The following is a 12,263-nucleotide window of genomic DNA, read 5'->3' as shown; positions in this document are numbered from 1 at the left end:
CAAAAATCTATTACCAGTGAGCAAAGAAGCAAGGATGCTTAAGAGTTAATAACAGTGGCAGAGCTGAAATTCATATCCATTTCTCTCTAGCCCCAAGTTCTACACCCTTTGCAGGTTGGGACAGCCATTTCGGACAGTGAGATTCGTAACATTGGTCAAAGTAGGCATATATATACCCAATGATCTGTTACGTCTGCTCCTGGACCCATATCCCAAAGGAATTCTTACACTGGTGAATAAGGTGCACGTACAGAATGTTCATTGATGATCTGTATGGGGTGGTGAGGAGTTGGGAGCAATGTAAGTGTCCATCACTGGGGGAGTGGATAGTTAAATCATGGAAAATGTATATACCATGATGTATAATACAGCAGTTAGAAGTAGCAGAGAAACATGAAAAAAGCCAATGATGATAAGGTGACATGAAGTAGGTTGGACGATTAACTCAACTCTCCACTTGAAGCCAAGAAAGGAAGACGGTTTAAAAAAAAAAAAACCTACAAACAAAACTTCCACACTTCTTTATTGTTTAACGGGTAGAGTTTCAGTTTAGGACGATGAAAAAGTTCTAGAGATGGAGGGTGGTGATGGTTACCTAACAATGTGAATATACTTACTGCCGCTGAGCTGTACTCGTAAAAATGATTAAAATGACAACGGAACGTCACTCAGCCATAAAAAGAAACGGAACTGAGTTATCTGTAGTGAGGTGGGTGGACCTAGAGTCTGTCACACAGAGCGAAGTCAGTCGGAAAGAGAAAAACAAATACCGTATGCTAACACATATATATGGAATCGAAAAAAAAAAAAGGTTATGAAGAACCTAGGGGCAGGATGGGAATAAAGATACAGACCTACTAGAGAATGGACTTGAGGACACGGGGAGGGGGAAGGGTAAGCTGTGACAAACTGAGAGAGTGGCATGGACATATATACACTACCAAACGTAAAATAGATAGCTAGGGGGAAGCAGCCGCATAGCACAGGGAGATCAGCTCGGTGCTTTGTGACCACCTAGAGGGGTGGGATAGGGTGGGTGGGAGGGAGGGAGATGCAAGAGGGAAGAGATATGGGAACATATGTATATGTATAGCTGATTCACTTTGTTATAAAGCAGAAACTAACACACCATTGTAAAGCAATTAGACTCCAATAAAGATGTTAAAAAAAAAAGATTAAAATGCTGTTTTCTGTATGTTTTACCCCCCCAAAATCCCCAACTCCCTTTATGATATCAGGCTGTTGATGTCCTCCACGTACCCCTGCCTAATAAAGCAACTTGTGCAAAACTTTACACTTAACCAATATCAGCTAAATGGAATTTAATGACTTGTTTGTACTAAAAGCCTAACGGCATGACTCCTGAAAGCTTACACTTACTTGGGCAATTCCTGCAATAAACGCATTAAAGCAAGTTGACAGGCGCATTTTTTGAGGTGCAATCATGAAGCAACCTTCCTGCTGGTCGTAGCCAAGTAAGACATACAGGTGCCGCTTGACCGTGTTGAAGGCCTTGGCGCTGCTGATGTCTGACTCGGCGCTGCTCTCGTCCTTGGCCATGAACTTCATGAGCACTGTAATTAGCTGGTGCACTGTCTGGTGGTCGATCCCAGCATCTTCAGGGAGCAGGTCCTTGATGGTGTTGTCATCCTCAGGGGACTGTCGGCCTGTCGGTACAAGAAAGGCCATCAGTGGGTGGTTCCCCCACAGGTAAGTTTACACGAAAATCTCACTGATCAATGAAGCACCATCGCGCCCTATTTCATTCTTTACATCGATAAAGCCTCTAAATATTTAAAGGTCTGCTCTAGACAAACTTAAAGGCACAATATGGCCTACTGAGCAAAGCACTGGTCCCAGGGTGGAAATTACAACGACCAAGTGATTTGGGAAGAATAAGGGAATGCAAAAAATAAGGAGACACTATAAAGCAAAGTTATCTTCAAACAGCAAGACAAATACCTACACAAACTTTGCATTTTTAGCAAATTTTTGAATATCTTGGCAAAGTTTTATCCTCACTAATAAAGAGAAGTTTCCCTTCCAGCTTTGTAAACTAAGCGTGTAAGAATAACCACAAAAACCATTTTCCTAAAATCTACTGAGCGACTAAAACATCCATTGAGTTATTTTGTCTAAATTATAATCTCAATTCAGTTATGTTCAAATATCAGCTGATACAGAAAGAAAGGTTTTCTTCTCCAAACTCTAAGGTATTAGCAGTGTGCACTCTCTGAACGATATAGTCAAAATTAGAAACAGCAAATTATAAGCCCTGCTGTATGTAATGAGAAACATATAAGGGGTGGGAGGGCACAGACAGAAAGAAAGAAGCATGAACTTTTAAAAACAGAGAAAAACACCACATGAAGGTGAGCTGAAAGTTCACATGGAAAGAAAAAATACCATAGCCCTTGACTTACTCTTAACCTAACAAATAATTATATCTGAGTAGGTTCCTGACATTGACTTTCTCTGTTATTTCTCAAAGTCAGAAATTATACCCTGTCTCCCCTTGTTTTCTGCCTTTTCTGATCTGGTTTAGTTTAGGACTTTGAGGGAAGGAAGAGTGAGATTTGCTCTTCCATATTTATGTTTATGTTTTGGGCCTTATTCAAAATACCCTAAATGCATTCTTGTCCTTCCTTTGACAAGCCACATGAGAATTTCTAAATTGGAAACAAAGTTTTTGCCTGGTGGGTTAGACCCACACACCAGCATTCTCATCTCTCATCCTGAGAGGAAACATTCTAAATGATGACAAGCTTTGGTTACAAATCATTACAAACCAAACTTTGATTCTATCCATTTTAATTATGGCATGCAGGATACAACCAAGAGCTAGGTAGTAATTTATATCCTTTAACGCCTCAATTAATTTGGCAAAAATCTCAATCTTCTAGGACCAGCCAAGAGAAGCAAGATAGAAGAAATGTTTCCTGGGGACCACAGAAATTAGCTGTCTCAAGCCTAAACACTTTCTCTGAAGTAGTGGCATGAAGGTAATGTCAAATTCTGAATTTACTAGTTTAGAACTGCACATAAGGTTACATGCTTGGTTGTCTAGTTTTCCCAAGATGATCAGAAGAATGTTGACCTTTTCAAAAGTGATACACTGAGATGGGATAGTTGACAATGAGTGAAGAGGCAGCAGAATCAACTAAGTCTGAGAACCTCTAGTATAGGGGAAACCACCTAACAAACTTCAGTATGACCCTCGGACATTAACAACATTTTTCGGTCTCATAGAGCCTGTTCATGAAGGAATAAATGTATGCAATGTACTTTAGAGAAGTTTTAACCAAAAATTATTCAAATAAAACCTAAGGATTTGTTTATTACACTGTTTCACATACAGAGAGTGGTCAATAAATTGTTACTATTATCATTATTTATGAGGCATGCTTGACCCATCGGGAAAAAAAATCAATTCATGTGGAACACCCTATTTCACAAAAGGTCATAAATGTAAAGCATTACTGTATATTATAATTAAATTAAATGTCTGAAATAGAAGATCAGGCCAAATCCTTATTTTAAAAGTTTAAAGAACTATCTTTTCAGCATTGAAAAATATTTAGTCTTGATTTTTTTTTTTTCCATCAGAGTATTACTTTACAACTAGCAGGAGGGTATTGCTCTGGGCAAGCTTGGGCCAAGAATGTGACAAGTGTGAGAATCTAGGTTACCTGCAGGGTTCAGTGTTATTGTAGCAGCAAGCAATGGCTGTTACGATGATATAGCTTCATTCCTCAATTCGTTTTAGCTCTGGGGGGCAAGGTTTAGGAGAGCATGTATCACTCAGCCCTGCTCAGCCACCTCCAAGTCTAGACTGGCTTGACTCCAAAGTTAAAAATGGAACTGAGGAGGAATTGAGAAGGAGATGCAACTTTGTTTTTTAGCCCTGAGAGTCTAGGGGACTCAAACAGAAGAAAGGGAGATCCAGACAAGGCCCAGCTAGGACACCGGCTCCCTATTTCCTCCTATCTAGTTCAAGTCTAGAAAATAAACTATCAGGCTTCAAGTTTAAATATTTCAAATCTCTTCGCCCCATTGCAAGTAGACATTCATTTTAAAAGTGTGTAACCTTAGTTTTTCCCATCAAATCACATTTTCCTAATGACTAAGTATCATTTCACAAAGGGCCCATCCTCATTTTGGATTCATCTTCATCGATCTGCCGTGCTTAGCTTTAAGTTTGCTGCTCTTTGCTTTCCCTGAATAGCCAGTAATGAGTGATCTTTCACAAACCATTAAATGTACTGAAAAAAGAACTAGTTAATGGAACTTTTTACATAAAGTGAAAGAAATCTCTTTTCATTCCAATAATTTACCCTCCAAGTGTGGGCTTTGCAAGTCTATGCTTTGTATATTGTCTTTCTTTAAAAATAGTGTAAGCATGTGACTGACACCACTCTTCATCAGGAAAAGTTACCTTAATCAAATCCCTAAGAAAAATGAGCTTAGGAAAGCTGAAATTTTCTTTATGGATAAAGACAACATTACTATTTTAGTTATCTATAAAAGATATAAAATTTCCAGTTTAAAACTAAATGCCTATAATATTTTCTCTAAATGTGACAATTAAAACACTTCCTTTTGAATTCTAGTCTGTGAAATTCCTATATCTGTTTTAACTATGGAGATTTAACAGGTTAAGGGATTTGATTTTATCATTTTTGTAAAGAAAAATGTAAAAATCTTTATTATCATGGGGGCAGAGCTACTCCTACCCTCACTTTAACATGGACCGGGTCCATCATGACCTGTCCACAGAGTGGCACAACTGATTGAAACGCCACGGTATAATACAGTTTTATTTATTCAGAAGATGTGAAACCAGGCAGGACCAGGATCTGCTTTTCCAGACTTATCTCCTGTTGCTCCACCCTAAATGCTCCACAGTCTTACACACGGGGCTACTCCTGGATCTCAGAACGGAGCCAGCCTTTTCCCATCTTGGTGTCTTTGCTCGTGATGCTCTCTTCACCTTGCACGGTGGTCCTCCACCCGCACCCCCAACTTTATCCTATGGATCTGGTCCCCAGAAGCCATTCTTATTAACATGCCCACCCTCCTCTCAGCAACTGGGGTCCCTAAATCTATACATCTCCAAAAACAAGAAAGGAGGGAAGATGGGTGGGAAAGAGTGCAGGAAAATTTCCTTTAGCATTTCCCAACTCTCATGTGGCAAATAACTATTATGCGAGGCAGAACTTTCTTTTTTTATCCATTTGCTGTATTTCCCCTGTAAGAACAAAGATTCCTTGAAGGCAAGTGCTATGTCTTATCCAGTTTTACATCCCTCACAGAATACGGGACACTGTTTGATATATAGTAGATGCTCATAATTCGTATATGTTTAAAGTGCATTGAATTCAAATAAATATTTCATATCTTTTCTACATGGGCAAAAACCTGATGAAGTCCCCAAACAGCAAGGAAGTGGGTAGGGAAATAGGGAACATTCCTCTGTGTAAATCGACTCACTGACCCCTCTGTCAAGCCGACAAGTGACAGTTAGGTAGTGGAAGGAAGTTTCTATGAGTTTACTCTGCATTTGGTCCAGAGAAACCAATGATCAAGCACTATAAATGAGTCCGCATTATGTTGGTAGTTCTAACTACACTGCCTCACTGGTCTCCGTGGCTCATTAAAACAACTTAAGGCTTCGTTCACAGCAGTTCTGTTCTGTATGCACAGAGCCACAGGAGGGCCGTAAAGCTGGGGCCGGTTACTAGCTGCATAGCTTCATGTGCTCCCCATCCCTGCCTTTGCGTCTCCTATCCCACATCCTATCACCATGCATTTACCTCCTATCCACCTGTCTAGGCCTGGCTGAGTCACCTGTCCACAAAACCTTCCTTGTTCCCTCCAGCTCTCCTCCCATTGCATTTGACGTGAACGATCCTGTAGTACTACCACTTTCACACGAGATGAGAGTTCACCTATGTTCATACTTTATCTCCCTTACTTGACTATAAGCAAGTTGAGAGTACAAGAACTTCTGATGTATCTTTACATTCTTCATATTTTCTAGTACAGCAGGTGCCCAATAAGTGTTTGGTCAATAGAAACTGTCATTTTCCGAAACTATCATTTCAATCAGGGTCATTCCTATAAAAACAATTGAATTCTTTGATTTATTGGCTCTTAATGATCAATAGGCATTTTGCAAGTTAGTGGAGACATGAAATGTAAACCACCTCTAGAAAGAGAGAGCCCAAAGAGAAGTAATTTGGAATTCTAGGCTGGACATTGAGGGAGGCGGGAAATACAAGAGAGTTTTACCAGTGCTACCCAGTACTGGGTACCTTCTCTTGTTGACACAAATTCAGACCAAGAGATCTCAAGATTTCTCTGCAGGCTGGAGTAGAATTGAAAGTATATATGTCCCTTTAGGGATTAGGATAGCTCTAGACCAATCTATAAGTCCTGGTCGGGAAAGGTCCTTTGGTCTGGACACTCATGGGCTTAAGTCACATTGGAGCTTGAGCGCCCAAGTCAGCTCCCTGATAAGACTGGTGTCCTCACGTACCCCAAGGCAGGGACACCCTAAGACCAATTTATTGAGAAGAAGCTGTAGTGGAAAGAAAGCAAATAAAGTCTCCTGGACTCAAGTATCAGTCTCTATCTAACTAACTAGTTATATGTGATCATGAGCCAATTATATAAGCAGAGTTACTTAGTCCCCCAGGACCTCAGTTTTCCTGTCTGTATGTAAAGTGGAAAAAAAAATAATACTTTATGTATATGCAGAGTTGTTGTGAAATCGAAATTAGATGATTTGCATTAAAAACACTCTTTATAAAAAGGTACTATACATATATAAAGTGCTATTGCCGTTATTAACATTATATACCCACTATTGTTTAATTATTCATCCCAGGGGATGAGGAAGAAGATATAACTAAGTTTCCCATGATCACATGGGGTTGATACCAATTTTCCAGTACGGTCCAATGGTAACCTACCATAACTGCTGCATTATATTCAATTAAGATTCAACAGGTGTTCTGAATCACCAAAAGCAAAGAATTCCTGGTTCTCACAGCATCAGTGAAAAAACAGCTTATATCTAATTATAATTATACCAAATTCAAACTAGCAGGTAAAATTGTATATTTCATCAATTGGGATTAAATGAAGGTGCTGAGCTCCTGCTAGCATTACCACACATGCCTTGCAAGAGAGATCAAGACATCTGGGCTTGAGACCCAGATCTGTCACCAACAAGCTTGTGAAACTTGTTCCTTTCTGGGAACCTCAGTTTCCTCTTCTGGAAAATGATAATGTTAACATATCTCTAAGGTTTCAGCTATGACAGTCTATGAATTTTACTTATATGCACAAAGGCCTTTGATTTGACTCATAAAAGTCACAGAGGGGGCTTCCCTGGTGGCGCAGTGGTTGAGAGTCCGCCTGCCGATGCAGGGGACACGGGTTCGTGCCCCGGTCCGGGAAGATCCCACATGCCGTGGAGCGGCTGGGCCTGTGAGCCATGGCCACTGAGCCTGTGCGTCCGGAGCCTGTGCTCCACAACGGCAGAGGCCACAACAGTGAGAGGCCCGTGTACCGCAAAAAAAAAAAAAAAAAGTCACAGAGGAATGCAACTCTTCAGTAGCCTTGCAGAGTTTACCCCCTATACAAGTGCATTTCTGCTGCAAAATTTGCTGTGGGCAATATATAAATGCTAAGATCAGAGAGCCATAAACTGTAAATCCAGTGTCCAAAAGTTCAGCCTAAACAGCAACTAAAATTAAGTCTTGCTGCATAATTAAAGGACACCTGCTTTATTTCAGGCCTGATCAGTAAGAGGTGTTGCACAGAGGAGCTCATTACTTGTACCAAACAAAAGCATGTTCGTTAAATAGCAAGGTCTTCGGTTTCCATTTGATTACTATCTTAAACCACTCTGTACAATCTTGTGATTATCCTGGCGTATCTTTGCTTCCAAGTTAAAACACTCAGTGTTCAGTAAATAATAATGCAAAAATGAAAACCTAGTTTGAAATTGCCTTATAAGCTGAGCCACCTGTTTCCAAATCTAAGCAAGTTTTGCTTATGGTGGTGTCATGTAATTATCTTTCCAGAAGCATTAGCTTTATATTTAATTTAAACAATACTGTTATCTGCCCCTTTTCCATCTGATCACTTTTGATGGGACAGTTAGAAACCTAAAGGCTTTTCTTCAAGAAACATACGTACATGTTTTTCCAAAGAGATGTGAGAGGACTCCTACGGTTGGATTGTTAAAATGGATAATAATAATTAAAGACTAGCTTTTCAACTAAGCCTTAAGACAAAAAGAAAAGACAGGGTAAGATAAAGGTAACTTATGAAATTGCATAAGACCAATCTCAAAAAGATCTAACTGAAGGGAAAATGGATATTTTCACATTTTAAATGAAGCTCAGGATCAGAAATTCTTATTTTTATTCTTTTTTTTTTTTTTAATCCCAGCACAGTTGAGGCCCGAGTGATGCTCAAAACAAGGTAGAGGGACTCTGCCAAGTGTGTGCTCCCCTTTTCTCATCAATTTTAAAAGCAAAAATGCACTTAGGCCAACATCTGCCATCTGCATTCATAGTATTTAGGGCTCTCCCTCTTCCCCTCGTCTCCCACGCCTAACTGCTTCTCTTTCTACCATCGTTTTTACAACACGTTCTTGAAAGTCTCCTTACTTGAAATACTCTCCTTCTGAGAGTATCGGTACCATTCTGAAAAGTTTATTTTAAAACTACTCTTAGATGAAAAGCCAAACGTTGTATAGCATGATACATAGGTGGTAGTTACCAGGTTTGTTTTGGACAAATAAGCAGGTATTCAGAACCTCCACAATTTTCCCAGCAAGTATGGCATCATGTGTGTAGATAACATTCAGTCTGTAACAGGCTCGCCAGCGTCCCTTCAACCCTTAAGATACTTCATGATAAGTTAATCTATCAAGAACGTCAAAGGACAGTTACACTCTACCAAGCAGAATATGATCCCATGGTCCTCTAAACAATGGAAATCCTCCTTTCTCGAGAGACAGAAATGCATGTAAGAGCTGCAAAGAATCGGAAATGGCTAAGGGGATGAGTGAATGATGGTGGTTCAAATGTATAACCTTTTAAAATGTAAATGAAATGTTTTTCCTAGAGCAGATACATATGAACATAATATTTCTATGTGTAAAAACACATACAAATATAAGTACTAGGTATAGTTCTAGTCATACTGGCTCTCGGGGGAAAAGTGCATACTCAGGTAACATGATGCTTCTTACTGGACCATAAGTTAACAGGATCAAAAGTCATCTGCCAATTTTAAGATGGAAAGAATTGTCATGTCAGGGGCTCAAACACTTGAGCATCTCGAAGGGGTAAAACCCTCCGAGCTTTCAAATCCTAAATACATCACTCTGGTCCAGTTAGAGACACCGCATTCTTTACCTTGTCCACCTGTGATAGACACTTGCACACGGCCCTTCAACGTCAGAAGTACCCACCTGGCATCTGTTCGGGTGTCCCACCGAGAGCTGGAGCAGACTGCTCATGCCTGGTCAACCTCACAGCTTAAAAATCAACAACAACTCTATTTAAATAAGCATTAAAAACAACTTGAGCCTAGAAAACATACTCAGTGCTAACTGCACTGGATAGCAGGAGCAAGTTTAGTTTTCGTATTTGTAATTAACATCACATACAAGATGTTTACGTCACAGAAGTTCTGTGGCTTTCTCTGAATCTAAAGAACATCCTTCAATGTTACTTCAATTCTTATTCTTCAAAATTGTTATGTGAATCAATTAACAAGAAATAACAATAAATAAACTTTATATCCCAAACTGATTAGTTAGGTTATAAAAGAGCTGGGAAATTCATATCGAAATTGTAATTTATTGAATCTAGGTACTGGTTTCTAGAATCTGATGCAGTTTCACTGGGCCTAGCAATGCTAAAGATTATTCTTAAATGGCCATCTGTTATTATCTTTGCTCCCTGAAAAGCTGGGTCATTGATTGCTTAAAGGGCTTTCATTGACTCTTCCAAAGTTTAAAATACCACATTTCCGTAGCTTGTCATAAAATAGAGAGAAATGCAATAACCAAAATAAAATCATATTTATGATTAAAAATGGTTATGTTACATAAAGCTGACTTCTAAGAAACGTCAATGAAACAGCAAACATTTCAGCTTCTGACAGCATAAAAAAATATGTTTTATGGTGTTATTTTATTAACTTCATGACATTATTTAAAAATTAAATCATTTAATAAATGATTACAAGTTAGTATTATATTTAATGTACTTATTCGCTAATATGATGATTTAGTTATGAATTTTTAATTATTTGTCATTCATGAGCCATTGCTAATCATTACAGTTCATCTAGTCATTTGGTAATTTTTTGTTTTCTTTAAAAGCGCAATATAAAAAAAAGACCTTTAGAAAACAAGTATATATGGTCTTTTTTTAATTGGCAATGATGTTTGTTTTTATTTATAAATTATCTGGTGAAGTTGGGCAGAAATTCAACTTCTTATCAGCCTGTTTTTTCTTTTTTGAAAACACCATTATTATTGGTTTTCTAGGAGCTTCTTGGCTGGCTTTGTCATGCATGAAAAGAAAATGCATTCCCCAAAGTTCTGCTCTACCCTCTTAGTTGCCATGGGTCTTGACAAAGTCTCATCCAGGAAGGTCTTAGGTTATAATGGTGGTGGTGGAAACTTTCATATTCTAGGACTTAGGAGCAAACGCTTCTCCTGCGTCTCATGCCATGCATCAATGGATTTACTGCCTTCTACATTTCAAAACAATCTACTGCTGGATCAGGGATTTGTTTCACCAGCAACTGGGAAAAGCCACCCAGGGCATTGACACACCTGAGGGGACCCTCTAGGGAATGTGAAGGCCAATGCAGCTGAAGGAGCTCAGTTTGCTAAATACACTACTGTCTGTGAACATTCAACAAGACATGTCAGCCTCAGAAAGACATCAAACAGATTTAAGGGAAGGATGGAAGAAGATACTCAACGGATTTTGGAGGTTAGGGTCTCAGGGAGGGAGAGCGCCCTCTTGGACTCCGCGGGCCCTTTCACGCTGTCTCTGAGGGAACGCACACTCTTCTGGCGGTTCCTTGCAAAACGAGCCCTCTTGATCTTCCACAATGCTGCATCACTGAGATTAGCGACATTGGTCCTCACAGCAGTGATAGCTTTGCAAAAGGAATTAGAGGTGATCATTTTCCTTAACTCGCTATGTTATACAAGTAGTTTGAAACAATCCATCTGTGTATATTTTCAATATTAAAAGTCATCTTCCATGGATACATTTCTCATTCATCTATCTCCCTCTATGATAAGCCTTATATTAAAAAATCATGGCTATTACCTATTTTGACTATCGTTTATCATTTTTCTGTTTAGACCATAAGATTAAAGTATCTAATTTTGTTATCACTGGATAAATAGTTGAGTGACCAAAGTCTTTCCTCCATCTATTTAGAGCTCCAGGTAACTGATTACTAAGCATGGAAGAGTAAATTTACAAAGTGCAAATATATCTCACAAAATTGCTCACGGACATTACAAACATGATGGCTGAATAATACTTAAGGAACACAGAGTCATAAATAGTTCTCATCGGTCCTCGAATAAATGAGGGGTTTTTTTCATTTTTTTCTTTGGCCGCGCGACGTGGCATGTGGGATCTTAGTTCCCCGACTGGGGATTGAACCCATGCCCCCTGCATTGGAAGCGTGGAGTCTTAACCACTGGACTGCCAGGGAAGTGCCTAAATGAGAAAAATTTTGATGTTGGAATGCCAGAAAATAGTTAACCTGCAGATTACCACAGTAGATATTCAATAAACATTTGATGAACTGAGTACATGAAGTCAAGGCATCCTCCAGAATGGGAAATTAAACTACATGCGGAGTATCTTCTGTTTATCCAGCAAGCACCAGAATAGGAACTGTGACTGTTTAAAGCAAGTTCTTTGTTTTGCTTACTTGTAGGAAAAGGAAATTCTTTGTTACAATCCAAATGTAGCTGAGCTTCCAAAGAAAGCGTTTCAAATCTGTTGACAAAGAACTCCCAACTCAAAGCAGGAATATCTTGCTTAAGAAAATGCAAGAGTAAAAGCTTGCTCAATATTGTGGGTCGATCTTTAACCACAGTATCAAACTGGAAGTCAAGACAAAGACACAGACCCTGGGGAAAAGGTAAAAAAAAAAAAAAAAAAAAGGAAAGTCAGATGTAGATACATGCTTACAAT

At 39.1% G+C, this 12,263-nt stretch overlaps 1 protein-coding gene across 1 annotated transcript in view; it reads right to left on the bottom strand.

The window, feature by feature from the left end:
* Positions 1 to 12,263, bottom strand: part of UNC79 (unc-79 subunit of NALCN channel complex) — a 220,498-nt gene that overhangs the window by 86,992 nt on the left and 121,243 nt on the right. The window contains exons 25-28 of the mRNA XM_022576210.3: positions 11,998 to 12,199; positions 11,023 to 11,202; positions 9,494 to 9,559; positions 1,381 to 1,667 (exon numbers count right to left, since the gene is read on the bottom strand). Coding sequence (XP_022431918.2) covers positions 1,381 to 1,667; positions 9,494 to 9,559; positions 11,023 to 11,202; positions 11,998 to 12,199 — 735 coding nt within the window. The remainder of the gene's footprint in view (positions 1 to 1,380; positions 1,668 to 9,493; positions 9,560 to 11,022; positions 11,203 to 11,997; positions 12,200 to 12,263) is intronic.

This window comes from Delphinapterus leucas, chromosome 2 (genome assembly GCF_059928025.1).
Source record: "Delphinapterus leucas isolate spDelLeu-1000000601 "Yukka" chromosome 2, BTC_Dleu_Yukka2, whole genome shotgun sequence".
NCBI lineage: Eukaryota > Metazoa > Chordata > Mammalia > Artiodactyla > Monodontidae > Delphinapterus > Delphinapterus leucas.
Note: the sequence above shows the minus strand (reverse complement) of the source record. Positions and strands in the feature narration are given on the sequence as shown.